Source organism: Micromesistius poutassou, assembly GCF_964030765.1.
Source record: "Micromesistius poutassou genome assembly, chromosome: 10".
In the NCBI taxonomy this organism is placed as follows: Eukaryota; Metazoa; Chordata; class Actinopteri; order Gadiformes; family Gadidae; genus Micromesistius; species Micromesistius poutassou.
In genome coordinates, this window is record NC_140280.1 from 4,135,335 (window position 1) to 4,150,753 (window position 15,419).

The 15,419-nt window shown below is 45.1% G+C and overlaps 1 protein-coding gene across 1 annotated transcript in view; it reads left to right on the forward strand.

The window, feature by feature from the left end:
* Positions 1–13,857: 13,857 nt before the first annotated feature.
* The window catches only part of LOC311353857 (COMM domain-containing protein 9-like), a gene marked incomplete at its 5' end in the record, with an annotated part of 4,853 nt that continues 3,291 nt past the window's right edge, over positions 13,858–15,419 (forward strand). The window contains one exon of the mRNA XM_084473663.1: positions 13,858–14,010. Within this exon, the coding sequence (XP_084329789.1) occupies positions 13,858–14,010 (153 nt within the window). The remainder of the gene's footprint in view (positions 14,011–15,419) is intronic.

Here is a 15,419-nt window from a genome sequence, read left to right on the forward strand (position 1 = left end):
TACTGCGTGTTTAAGGCAGCGTTTCCCATTGTAAACGATCCGTCCTCCAGTGTTGATGAAACCACTGAACCAGTGTGTGCTGCTCACTGTCCTCTCCTGTCCCCATCGTCACCCTCCCCATCTCGCTCCCTCTGGTTCCAGCACCGAAAGACCCACTCGACCTACTAACTGCCCCCCTCCCGGGCCCCACCCAGGAGGCTGAAAGACTTTGAGGGGACCCTGACCACCCCCCCCCCCCCCCCCCCCCCACACACACACCCACCCCCTCACCCCAGAGGCTGATGCTCCAACCTAAAATGGAGGCCTGCTCATCCTGCAGCCATAGTATTGACTACCTCTCTCAACCTCGCCGCCATCTTCTCTTCCTCCTTCCGTTTGTAATTCAACATTCCCGACGCGGCGCTCCGATCAGCATCCGACCGAACCAAATTATTCCGTGGCGGATTATTTCATCAGCGCCATAGGTTTAACTTTCTCTTCGTTTCAGTCTTGTTTTCCACTCTGCTTCACCCTGTTTTAATACCTTTACAGAATTTCGTTTTTTTTCTTCTCTCACTGTTAGAATAAGGTTTGTTAAAATGCGTTTGTTTCCCCATCACCGCCCACATCTCCAGGCTGTACTAGTTTGTGTTCCATGTTTCTGTCCTTTTACAAACCACTCTGTGCTTATTGTGGATTTACTGGGGAAAGTTTTTTCTTTTTATTACTGGGTGTTGGGATTGCAGGTTTTTATTTGTTTTTACACCAAAAGATTGAAACAGCAAGCAGGTGGAGTAGGTCCATGTTTCATTTAAACAAAATACCTGTACCGTTCAGAAGACACGATCTAACCTTGTCATGCTAAGTGTGCAACTCTTTCATTTCCCCGTCCTGATCTGTTTATGTATTTATTTGACTGCGGTTTAGTTTTCCAGTACAGAGAACAGAAAGACTCGGAGAGGCTCCGCAGAGAATGAACTTTCCAGTCTTGTATTTTAGACAATCTTTCTTTAGCACAAGAACCAAGAAGACCAATCCGAGACTGAAGACTGGACCCCATCCCGACGCAGACACCACCACCCCACGGAGACACAGGGGTGAAGAGGAAAGACACTCTTTGTACCCTAAAGACCGGAGAGGAGTGAGGGTTTGAGGGTTTGAAGGTTAAAGACCGGCCTGGAAGGAGAGGAGTGAGGGACTGTACCCTAAGGGCCTGGAAGGACAGGAGCGAGGGATTGTAGCTTAAAGAAGGCCTGGAAGGGAGAGGAGTGAAGGTTAGTACCTCAGAGGCCGGGGTGGTGGAGGGTCTGAAGGTTTGAGGACCGGGGTGGTGGAGGGTCTGAAGGTTTGAGGACCGGGGTGGTGGAGGGTTTGAAGGTTTGAGGACCGGGGTGGTGGAGGGTTTGAAGGTTTGAGGACCGGGGTGGTGGAGGGTCTGAAGGTTTGAAGACCGGGGTGGTGGAGGGTCTGATGGTTGAAGACCGGGGTGGTGGAGGGTCTGAAGGCAGCGCGGCGTCGCCTGCTGAGAACGGGGCATTCTTCTGAATAGCCAAACATCTCGTTAATAGGAAAAGTGGTGAAGCGAATAGTGTGAATTAAAAGCGACAATGAGGCTGAATTACTTGTACTGCTCATTAAAATGGAAATAAAGTATTTTAAACGTGGCGCTATTGACTTAGTATAAAGGTACACCTTCCCCTTCCCTTGATGGTTTTTCATTTACAATATGACTTTACAATCCAGTCACATTTGTGCTTGGCTGGTGACGTTAAACTAAAGATATGTTAGTGGTGTATTTATTTATACCTCATCTCAAGTCTCCACAAAAAGGATACTGTAAAATTGTTTTTCCTTAATAACCTCTGTACTTACATACAAAACCAAACCTAAGCACCATCATGACTGAGATTAACAGTATTACCTCCTTCATAAGAATCTGTGATATAACGATGAATACACAACGTGAAATTTGTTCAACATGTCATCAGTGGCAACATGCAGCAACACAAAACCTACCCACAATGCCTTGCTTCATTAGCACCATGGAATGGAGACACTGTTCATTACTTCGTCAAGCTCAAGCCTCAATGTAAAAAACTGGAATTAGCAAAACAATTTGGTTGTTTTAATTTAATTGGATTGCAGATGCCTATTTGTGTTTTCTGGAAAACGCACAGCAAATGACTTTCCTGTCCGTCGGAGAGTCCGGGGACTCATTCCCTGGGGCGGGCTGCGAGGAAACTCATTTCAGCTCTCCTAGTTACATAGAAGTCAAATGAGGGGAAGCCACAGAAATATGATTAAATAGACGAAGTGAATCTGTGAATACTTTTATACCCGTCTTCTTCTTATAAATCGACTGAACAATAAGAAACGCTTTTCAGTCTGCTCATCGGGCGCTCATACAGCACGTGTGCCACCCGTGTTTATACATTTAGATTTATAAATGAGCGCTTTTAAACATGCATATGAAATGCAGGAAATACAAAAGTGTGGTCTAGTTAGGCTATGTGTGATTGGTTCGGTTGATTTTAACGTCAGAGAGATTAAGAATGATTCACTTAAATCCACTTTTAATCGTTCTCGTCAGGTCAAGTCCATAATGTCCAGCCCTTAATCACTGTTAGTCTCAGAGTCTCACAGACCACGTCCCTTCTTATGACATTTTACCTTGGTTTATATTTTCATTCCTATTTTGGGAAAAGGTGTACAGATCGTTCAGCAACCTCACATCAATGAGTTTCCGATTTTTATATATATTTTTTTTTATAGATTTACAGAAAAAACTAAATGTGAGGAATATTGTGTATGAATGAAACCACTACTTCATAGCCAACATTATGTTAAAATTTATTTTCATTCTGTAAATGTTGAGGTCTTATAATGCTATAATAATTGTACAACATAATGTTGACGATTTAATGTGGACAAATGTATATTTCGGCGTACGGTAATAATTATATAATGATTCGTTTTCCATAACCGCCACCAGATGGCAGTGTCGTCTTGTTAACGCGTGTAAGTGACCTCAAACACGACTGGTACTTAGGGAGCACTTCACTTTTTTGCCGTCGATGTGTAAGAATTGTGTAAGAACTCCTTATATTCCTTAAATGTCGTCGGCCTATTAAGTTCAACATGTAGGCCTAATAATTGTTGCAATGGCCCAGTAACACTTTTATTCAAAGCAAGTTTTAGTGAATACAGACAGGCTCCATGTCATTGAGGAGCAGGTGGATTGAGGAGCAGGTGGTTAGGGACTCTGACGGACGCCTACAGGTGGGACCAGACATTGGGGACCAAACCCAGAACCTTCCGGCTGGGGGTCACACCGCACAGCCATTATTCTGCCTCCAAAGTAGACCGAAACAATGAGTAAACCAACCATTCTGATGGTTTGAATCGCCGCGTCAAGATGGTGGCGACGCGCGTTGGTGTGATCCCTGAGCAGCAACACGCACAGAAACACCACCGCTAACACACCAGGCTAAACACACCAGGCCACACTGTGTGTGTGTGTGTGTGTGTGTGTGTGTGTGTGTGTGTGTGTGTGTGTATGTGTGTGTGTGTGTGTATTAGTGTGTGTGTGGTGGGTTCAGAGGCCCATCACAAGGATCAATTTGAAGGTCATATATCCATATATCCATTTGAAAGCAACCAATTTATTCCACTTGTATTTATGGGGCGGCGAGACGAAGAACCAAACCCAGTTCGGTAAAGCCAAGGGGGGAACGACCTTCTCTGAGGTCAGACCCCAAATGTGGGCGGCACGAAGAGGTGAGGACAGGTGAGCGTCTGAACAGGTGAACCTCTATGAGGACATGCATACTTGGATTAACATGTCCGCTAAATTACTAATTTAACGTACTGTGAATTTAATGTTGGTTTAATGCAATTGTTTTCTAATGAACGTGTTTCATTTGAAAACGACTGAATTAAACCAACATTACATTCACATCACAACACTCCCGAGTCCCAGTGCTCATTAACGAGGCCCATCCCGCGGCCGGCCACTAGATGGCACTGCTCCCCCTGTCCGTCCCGACGGGCTATTTCGGTGATATTTTTAATTCTCCACGCTTCACCACGGAGGGCAGCTCTGACACCTGACCTAATCCGAGCCCCCCGTGCACCGCTGGCGAGCTGCTTAGCACGGCTACGGAACGAGATGGTTCACAATTAAAGCGAAACGGGCCCTGCTCATAATCCAACGGAGACCGCGACATGGCAATTAACCCACTAATACAGCCGCCCATTAGAGACCCTGCCGGCTGCCGTAGGGCTGGAGCTGAGCCGCATTAGGAGACAGAGTTTAATGTAATGACCCATTCAACGGATTCTCGCTCTTTTCTTTCTTTTTGTGCATTAAATGATATGTAGTGTGGCCACTAAGTTTAGACTGGTGGAGAGAGTAATGGACCGACAGAGAGAGAGAGAGACACACACACACAGAGAGAGAGAATAAGAAATATAGATGGTGTGTGTCTGTGTGTATGTTTGTGTGTCTCATCTGAGATTTCACCCATCGGCCTGGACTGAGATTATGATTATGAATATGGTTGTGCTTATATTATTAGGATTATTCATATAATTCATATAATTCTACTTTCACATTGTACAACACAATGTTTAAATAACTGAAGTAATAAGTGATCTGTAGAAAACAAATACATAACACACACACACACACACTAGCATGCACACACAAACACACTGGCCTACATATAAACCCAAACATATACACACAAACATTCTTTATTACATACAAACCCATCCACACACACACACACACACACTCATTTGCATATAATAACCAGTACTACGTGAAGCAGACTGTTGTTCATAGAGTCCGTCTCCTCCACATTGTGTTGTGTGTTGAGCATTGAGTGTTGTGCGTTGTGTGTTGAGCGTTGTGTGTTTGTTTCGTGGGGTAATAAGGCTCCGCTCTGGACAACACAAGCACGTGTTTATTTTCACTACATTTACTTTCAAATCAATTTCCGCCAACAGAGTTATTCTCCACCCGTAATGAATTGGTTGCTCAGTGGGGGCTGTATTAGTGTGAGATGAGACGTGTGTGAGGGACAGTGTGTGTGGACACCCTGCATCACGGGAACGACACCAATCAAAACACAATCAAATTGGTCTGTAAATCTTCGCAATGGCTTCTGTTATTGGAGCCTGAATGAAAACGAAGCAAGCCTGCACTTAAATCATATTTCATATTTAAATCATGTTTAAGTCTTCTATAATATAGCGGAGCGTCAACATCTTCATCACATGATCTCTTTGACTCTTCATCACATGTTCTGTACTCCTCTTCATCACACGTTCTGTACTCCTCTTCATCACATGTTCTCTACTCCTCTTCATCACATTTGATTTTGAATATATATTTTATGCTCAACCTACTTAGGGACCGTTCAGAATTTATGGAATGGACCACCGGAGGAAAATAGGCCTATAAAACAGTCTACTGCAACACCTTGTGGTTATATTCTGCTAATCAAGTTCTCGAATGGAGGACCAAGCAGAGGAATCATTCACGTTGGAAGTAATCTCTTCAACTCACTAAACTCCATGCTTATTATTATTTTTTTTACTATTCAGTAGCTTTTAAATTTGTTTTTCATGATTGGACGCGATTTTAAATATTGATTTGATCCAATGATGGCCGTTTATCTGTCAACTGTCTTGAAATCTCACGTTTTTCTGGACACGCATATGTAATATTTTGTGTGCCTACTATAACTATAGCTTGTATAGTCTTATATCTTTAGCGAGTTTAGAGGCTGTCATAATGTTGACCATAACTGTAAATGCACACCAGTCAACCACCAGCAAATTCCAGAGACAGAGTTGGGTCAGATATGGGCAAGGTATATTAATTATGTTACTTACATTTGACATGTGTGTTTTTCAACGAATGTTTACTTTGCTAAGCAACGTGGAACCAGTCAGCTTCAGATATGATCCATCTTGTGGAATCTGCGCAGTCAGAAGAGCTTTGGGCCCGGTTTCCCGATAACGTCCAGTCTTAACGCGCTACAAAGACTCCTACGTTTCTAGACCTATCATTTGTTTACCTACATAGGCATGGTTCCCGAATGGACTCCTACGACCAGTTCAGTAATGCATTACATTACTGGCATATGATTCTGTAGAATCTTGTAATGCATACCTTATAGCAGGGTCCGCGGGTGTAAATGTTGACTGTGGGGGGGGGGGGGGGGGTGGGGGGGGGCGGACGGACCGACGATCGGGATTGACGGGGGGGGGGGGGGACGCGTGTTTTTTGTTTTTTTGGCCGTGAGAAATTGGATGTGTGGCGTGTGTAAGCAGGCAAAACACGGTGAAACCGTGCAAGTTGGCAGCTCTGAAATGTATAAATCGAATTACGTGGGAGCCAGAGGGAACCAAGCTCCCAAAAAGGCAACAAAGTCAAAAAACTGAGGGGGTCTCTCATATATCTGAAGGTGTCTGCCATATTTGGCATTGTAATTTGTGGCACACGTCATCTTTGGTGCTTTTTGGGCAGACTGCTTCCTTGGCCTCTTCACCACGGTCTGTGGCTGTAGTTCACGAAGCACACTGGGGCCAGGTGATGCTTGGGAGGTAGGTGGTATCGAGAAATATTGCTCAAGTTCAGGGAGAGCCACCTTCACAAAGAAGTCCTGTGCCTTCTGAAGCCGTGCATTCCAAAATGTTTTGTCTGGAGCTATGCGCAGAATCACACAGTCCTTCAATGTCCACACTACAAAGTCACAGTAGGCACTCTGTTACAAACAGTTGGTTCTGGACCTGGGTGTAGTACTGGTGGTTCTTCTTGAGGTGCACCTGACCATCAACAGCATGCAGACAGAAGTTGCGGTCATCTGATGAGTACGCACCAAGGATTGTGCTGTCCTTGTACTTCGCGGGGCATTTCACTTCTATGCAGCCTTTCCCACAACAAGTGCAAGTAACAATGGCATCTGGCGATGCTACTACCTGTGGGAAGGCCGGGTTGACAAAAAACCCACAAGTTTCCACTTGTTGATCGGTGTGCTGATCCTTTGTTTGGGCAGTGTATGCCTGCCTCGCTGTCTCCTCATGTTTGATGCCCCAACTGGTGGCTGCTGTTCCCGGCCCACGTGTAGGATAACAAACCCTCTTTATGGTGGAGGGTGCTGGTGAACTAATGTCTGTTGCATAAACACAATGCATTGAGGAGGCTGTGATTCTTCCAGCCCGTGCAGCAAACCAAAGTGATGAGTTGTGCTGTCCCCGCGTCCTTCTCTCTATCTGCACTGCCTGTTCCTCAGACACATCAGCAATGCTCCCTATGGTCTGGCAGTGCTTCTGCAGCGCAGGCAAGTCACTCCTATCAAGGCCGCATTAGCCAGAGACTGTAAGCTGCGGATGGGCAGAATAGGGTCTCTGAACTCATCGCAGTATTCGGGTAGCACACTCAAAATTGCTGATCTTGTCCCTGTCGTGCTGATTTCCCGGTAGAATACTGCTAGCTCTTCCGGTGTTGGTGTCGGTGTGTCATTGGCTGTTTTGGCTGGACGTGTTCTCAGCGCAGGACTATTGTGGGTCTCACCGTCTATTCGTCTGTTTAGAGACCTCCGTGTAGCTGCAGCAGATATGAAATTGATGCGTTGGCCAACCTCTGGCAGGACCTTGTTGATGCTGCTTGGCAGCTTCCAGTAGGCCGGTTCGTCTGTGACTGTGGCCTTCTCCTTTAACCGTACACAGGCATCGACCATAAACAGCAGGGCTCCGACATGGGTGCACGACTCCGCTACACCAGCCATGCATGTACAGTGGGCCGAACACACTTGCCCCGATGGTGTGAGGAGGGTGAGTGGAGGCTCGCAGAGCCGTCGTGAATGCATGACCTGTTAGATACAAGAGGTAAATAAATTAGAGAAACAGTAAAAAGCCTTGAAGACAAGGGACACATTTTATTTCAAGTTACAGCCTAGTCTAGACCCCCATTTCCATTTATATGCAGCTTTCCAGATTTACATTTGTCTGCAGCCTGAATCTCACAGACCTTTCATTCACACCGTTAATGGCTTGCTTTAGTCTAACCAGACCATTAACTACCCTAGCCTAACCAGAACTGGTTTGTCTACTTCGAAGCCCCCAACACACAATGCCTAGTATGTTTCATTGGGCTAAAATCAAATTAGCATAAGAAGCTGCAAAACATGTGGGAAGTTAATCTAACGTTTGTGTGCATGGAACACCTCGTTACAATCTAGTGTTTACGAAACAATCGCGGTAAATTACTTTGTCACTTTGGTCAACGCAATGTATTCACAACACATTAGTATTAGCATAAAACTCAAAAGGTGAAGCAACTTACCTTTGCCAGTACAACAGTGTTTTGAGCGTTTGGAGGCTTGTAGATGGAGCGTGGTAAAGTTGGTTTTATATTGGACTTTGGATATTCGACACATTCAAAAAACTATTTAGCAGTGGCTTCGATGGACGAATTTGTGTCAAACCAACTTTGATGTGTTAATACAAGGACTGTCTATCTAACGCAAAGCTTCTTTTGTAAAAAAAAAACAACATCTTTTGATTTTCTACCACTTTAACGTTGATAAAAGCTTTAACTCTATTATGTGGCTTCACTTTTTGACTTACCCATGTCAAAACACATAGGGTGAACTCAGCTCACTGCCCTACACATAACACAAAGCTTCTTTTCTCCAAAAAAACATCCTTTGATTTTATACCATTTTTAAATGTTAAATGCTATAAATCTATAATGCGGCCTGACCTTTTGACCTACACATGTTAAAACACATGTGGTGAACTTAGCTAACTGTCCTACACATAACACAAAGTTTAATTTCTCAAAAAACCCACTGTTTGATTTTGTATATATTTTTTATGTAAAAATAAATGCTTTAAATGCTTTAAAGCTATTATGCGGCTTGGCCTTTTCACCTACCCATGTCAAAAGACATCTGATGAACCCAGCTAACTGCCCCACACATAACACAAAGCTTCTTTTTTCCAAAAACCCACCCTTTGATTTTATAAATATTTTTTAACGTTAAAAAAGGCTATAAATCTATTATGCCGCTTGGCCTTTTGACCTACCCACTTCAAAATACATCTGATGAGCCCAGCTAACTGCCCCACACATAACACAAAGCTTAGGGTAAGTACTCTAGGGTACAGAGGGTACCTCTGTACCCTCTGCATGAGAAAAAGCAAACACTCCTGTGTTCCATGTTCCTCATCATCAAAATTGGTAACAGTTCATTTAAAGCATTTTTTTTCCATAAAAAATATATATAAAATCAAACTGTGGGTTTTTTGAGAAATTAAACTTTGTGTTATGTGTAGGACAGTTAGCTGAGTTCACCACATGTTTTTAACATGTGTAGGTCAAAAGGTCAAGCTGCATAATAGATTTATAGCATTTAACATTTAAAAATTGTATAAAATCAAAGGGTGTTTTTTTTGGAGAAAAGAAGCTTTGTGTTATGTGTAGGGGAGTGAGCTGAGTTCACCCTATGTGTTTTGACATGGGTAAGTCAAAAAGTGAAGCCGCATAATAGATTTAAAGCATTTATCAACATAAAAATTGTATAAAATCAAAAGGTTGTTTTTTTTGACAAAAGAAGCTTTGTGTTCTATAGGCAGGCCTTGTATTAACACGTCAAAGTTGGTTTGACACAAATTCGTCCATCAAAGCCAGTGCTAAATAGATTTTTCGAATCTGTCCAATATCCAACGTCCAATATAAAACCAACTTTACCACTCTTGTAGAGCGCCAGGTCTTGCACCCAACCACAGCAGAATGTCTCATAGCTTTCTAGCGATTTATGGCTTTTAAATTCTTGCATCGTATATTGACTGATGCCAAAAACCAAGTAGTTCACTATGTCCATATATGTGCAAGGTGGTTAAAGGTCCAGGTCTCTGTCCCATTCTGCTGCAGGTAGCTCGTATGGGTCGACGTTGTTTAAGTCTGACAGCTTCTCCTCATACCTCTGCTTGGCGCTGGTAGTGAGTTTGTTCCTGTAAGGACCCTTTTCCTTCGCCTTATTCTTCTCCATTTATTTCTATCGTAATTTCTCCTGCGTCTCTGCGTCTATGTTTCCTCATCTGTCTGTATGCCGCTCTGACAACGTTTCTCCTGACAACCGTGCTACCAGCATGGCGGATGGGCTCAAACCCATGCCTTGGTTCCAGGCATGTCGTGTTTCCATCTAAAAAAGTACCTATTCAACGCGGGTCGTCATTAGGTTTTAATCCCGGGGGACGGGATTCCCGGGAAATCTGATCGAGACTATTTCCTGATTCCCGGGAAAGGTTATGATGGGAAATAAAATATGGAGGTGAAAATCGAGCCCTGGGAAAGGAACACACACGAAACAGCGAAACGCTGATCCGTGTCCCCCTCGGGAGCCGGTCCGTGGACTCCAGCCACGCCGGACACAACTTAACTTTGAGTGATTATTCCCGTTTGCAGCCGCTGGCCAATCAGTTGCCAGCAGCCTGTTTACGTCACACAAAAGTACCTGCTCAGCTCGCTTGGAACCTCGACGGAGGTGCTACTAAAAAAAGTACCAGGTACCAGGTACCAGGTACTTTATTTGGCAATGGAAACGCAAAAAAGGCGGGCCAAGTCGAGGCGAGTTGAGCTTGTACTGTCGGTGGAAAAGGGGCCCATAAGAAGAACTAATTTCCGTGCACAATTTTTCATACCTGGTATGCAATTTTTGAATGTCACCCTGCACTCTCTAAACATATCCAGAGAGTACATTTGGTAAAAGTCTGCCCTGTATTCTGCTGAGAACTTGGTCCAGTTTGCAACACCTTTTTTTTTTGAGAAAAAGATGATTTCTAAAATTGATTTAACATGGAAAACATGCAGCCATTTTTGTAATCTTACTGTCAAGCCACAGAAAATGCAATTTACTCCTGAAGTATTCCATTTCCACCACTGCTTTGAAGCAGGAACACACCAGGGACAGGGTCATTAAAGCTCTGTCTCCATCATGAAGGACCATCTCAGCAAATATGATCTCCAACAGGCAAGATGGCAACTGAAACAAATAAGATTATTCTATTGAAAGACATCATCCAGTTAGTATTAAGCCAAACAGCATTAATAGAAATACTGAATGAGCACTGAATGTATTCAATAAATATTGTATTCCCAAAAATAGAAACACATGCAAACAAACAAAATCAAAAATAAATGATTAATAAATCAAATACCTGCTCAATAGATGTTGCCAACTCCTGCTCCTGCTGTGTTATGGGCTCTATTCGTCTTTCCTATTCCTACGTAGAAATGTCATAGGGCTGACGTTAGCAAGATGCTTCTCATGAAGCATGTAACACATGACAATCCTCAACTTTTACTATAGAAACTAGGGGTTTGACGGTACATGCATTAACAATTTCAGATTTAAATTGCTGACCTGAGTGAAGTCAAAGGTCCAGTCCAGTGCCATGTGCGTACTGTAATCCATATTATAAACAATGGTTTACATTCTTTTCATATGATAGAACAGAGTTGATACAGAGTTGTTACTGTACATATAAACCATGTCAATTATCCTTTTCTCTTGGCACCTGCTTATGTTATCATGTTTGATGCCGAGGTGCACAATCCCATCACTTATTTATCACTTACTAATAGCATGAACACACCACAGTCCACGCTGCCTGCTTGTTCTGGAACATTCTGATAAAAAAAAGCCAGAAGTTATTGACAACTCAATTATATTTAAATACATTTAATACAATTACATTTCTTGATACTACATCAATGCATAGCACATTTCACAAGGCATATAAAAGTCCAACATTTCTATCACCTTGTTTGAAACAAATGCCCAGGATCCTGACACTCTCTGTGTTGTGCTATAAAAGACAAAAAGGATAGCATGCTGAAATACACTATTTAAAGACCTCACATGATTGTGATGTGACGTGACCTTTGTGGGCAACATTTTAAACCGTTTAAGCTTGCTGTTCCATGCTTCATTTTGAATAGCACCTTGTCCATCAGCACAGACAATCAATTGCCTATTAATTGGCTTCCATTATTGGTTTAAGTAACAGTGGAGCAGGTGTGCATAGTATGACTCCAGGCTGTGCTACCTTGATCGCCACAAATGTAATGAACACATCACCAGAAGGATTTTAACTTAACGGAACATTCATTTATGGGAACAATTAACGATTCCTCAATATAAGACTGAACATGGATAAATAATGCCAGTCTCCATAGCCACTAAGCTTGGAGCAGGAATCAAGAAGACGAATCCTCTTAAGTTTAGGCTTCAGGACCTGTAAAATATACCGTAATAAACCTACAGTTTAGCTTCATAACAACAACAATTATCTGCAATAAAACTTATTTCACTCCTCAGTACATGTGAATGAGGCTTTGACATTCAACACTCAGGATGGACTTTCATGAGGGGGGTGAATCCAGTACGCTGGTTTCATTGTTAAGCCCTCAGGTGCTGTCGTGGGCCTAACTTAACGAAACATCTGAGAAAGAGGGTGCCCACTTGATAACCCCAATGAAATTCTGCTTACTGCATACTGCTGTATTTACTTCTGTAAGTTGGGCCATTTGTTTTGGCCCAAGGGATTATAACACCTGATCCTGTGTATTAATGAAATACTCAGTCTCAACTGCAACCGGAACAGGTATGCTAAAATAGTATTTTGGGCGGGGCTGGACCTTTCTAGGCAGGGCTGGTCGTCCAGCCACGCCTTCCTGCAGGCCGCAGCCGTTAGCTTCTCCAAACTAGTGCTGTCATTTTAAAATAACAACGCCATGCAGGTTGCGATTGTCAGACTTGTTTTGTGCTAAACGGAACAAAATGTAAACCTATGCATTTTGAATGGGAGCGTTTCTCTGACTATTTTCGCGCTGGACTAAACGAGAGAGAGAGAGAGAGAGAGAGAGAGAGGTGTCCTGCGCGCAGGTCGCGTTTGGAATCTGCGCGCGCAGGTCGCGTTTGGGAGTCCTCTGTCAGGGGTTTTAGCTCATAAAAAAAACTTGCTTACATATAGATATCTAATGTATTCATATATTGTTTATGTAGGCTATGTATATATTTATATATAGTTATAGTTATATTAATTGTTTCTTGAACTTAAAAAAATAAAGTAGCTGAAATAGCTGAATTTCCTGCCCCTGTTTCTGCTTCTCTATCATATTTATAGTGTGTGATTTGCCAAACTGAAAACCATCCCAGACAAAATGGGGTCTACGTTTTTATCACAGCCTGCTTTAGATACAGAGCAGATTGCAAAGACGCAGTCTCCCAAGCTGGGAGGATGAAGGTAGTCTCCCCGCCCCCCCCCCCCCCCCCCGTAGGAGTGGGGTCCCAGCGGAGCCACACCCCCCCCCCCCCCAGCCACCATCGCTGAGCCGCTGTCTGTGTGCATGTGTATGTATGACCCAGAGAGAGAGAGAGAGAGAGAGGGGCGAGCGAGCAAAGGCCTTTACTTCCAGGGTCCTGGATGATGGGATTGAGAGAAGATGACAATAGAGAGAGCGAGAGGGAGAGAGACAGAGAGAGAGAGAGAAATGGGGAGGATGGAGAGAGAGAGAGAGAGAGAGAGAGAGAGCGAGAGAGAGAGAGGAGGGGGGGGGGGGAGAGGCAGAACAAAATAGAGAAGAGGATGAGAGGTAGAGAGAGAGAGAGAGGAGGATGAGCGGGGGAGAGGGAGAGAGAGCGAGACAAAGGGGTGGAGGGGGGGCTGATCCGACCAGACACTAATGCACCGTGACATCTCTGAAATGAATCCCTGGTCGCGGCGGCGAGGGCCCGTCCTCCAGAGGGGGGGGGGGATAAAGCCGGCTGTAAATGATGTTTGATTAGTATTTAGATCATGTACCTGGCCGGCCGGCCCGCTGTCAGCCGCGCTGCGCTCACACTGTCCTGCTGTCCGGACCCGGTCTGCGAGCCCGTCTGTATTCATTACACTCTCTCGCCCGTCGCCCCTGGCCCGGCGGTGGAAGGACGGTATGGCCGCCGGACTCGGGTACAGGGGCGGCAACGTGGCTCAGGAGGTAGAGCGGGTAGGCTGGTCACCGGAAGGTTGCTAGTTCGATCCCTAGTCTCCCCCCCCCCCCCCCCCCCCCAGTTGTGTGCGTCAAGGTGTCCCTTGAGCAAGGCACCTCACCCTGACGAGCGCTCCTGACGAGCTGGCAGTCGCCCCGCATGGTTGTCACCGCCGTCGCTGGGTTAACCCATTCCCCGCGCACAACAAAGATAGCGAGGAGAGGACGCTGCACAAGGCTAAGTGCTGTTTATCTCGACCTGCAGCCGTCCATGAGAGACGTGCCCCCTAACCCCGACCTGCTCCTCAACAACATGCTATATATAACAGCAAGCAATATTAGCCGACATGCTTGAGTGTAGAGTCAAACTCCGCGCCCATCGCAGACATTTGAAACAGGCTTGTTTGTTTGTGTTCATTCGTAGGAACGCAGTTTGTCCATCGAGTCGCGTCATCGAGCTAGCCCCTGTCTCTCAGACGTCCGGCCGTGGCAGGGGGGCAGGGCTAGCCTAGCGTGTACGCGGTGGGTGGGGGTGGGGGTGGGGGGGCGGGAGAGCCAGGGGCCGGCGGGGGCCCCCAGACGACCCGTTCTATATGTACATTAGTACTGAACCCTCCTGTTTGCTCACAGCTTAGCAGCCAGCAGGCAGCCGGGCCCCGGGCCCCCGCACGGCAAACAGCCTCCCGGAGAGCGGCCTAATACCTGCCTGTCTCCCCCTGTTTGTTCATGCACCGCAGCATCTTAACAAGGTATTACCCCCCCCACCCCCCCACCGACCACCCCCTCCTCCTCCCCGATGCCACCCGTCGCTGGGGAGGGGGGGGTGGGGGTGGGGTGGTGGGGGGGGGGGGGGGCGTGCAAATTGCAAAATGTAGAAATTGGGTGAAGTGGGAGGTCTGTGCATATCTATGAATAAAGAGGAATGAACGCGCTGCATTCAAACACAGAGTAATAATACATTCTCAGCAGGTGGAAGACGCTGAATATAAACGACCCATCGGGGTCAGGATGCAGGGACGCTAGGATAGCATCGTAGCTCTCCGCTTGTCTTTCTTTTTTGTTGTGTTCAATAACAACACAAGAAGTGTGTTATTAGTGTGTTGCCTCAGTGAGAGAAGACGCTGCTACGCTACATGCTAGACGCTGCTACGTGCAATGCTAGATACTGCTACGATCCATGCTAGACGCTGCTACTCCACATGCTGTACGCTACAAAGCTACATGCTAGACGCTGCTACTCCACATGCTATGCACTATGAAGCTACATGCTAGATACTACTATGCTACATGCTAGACACTGCTATGCTACATACTAGACGCTGCTAAGTGAAATGCTAGATACTGCTTCTCTCCATGCGGTACTCTTGGAAGCTAGATGCTATTTGCTGCT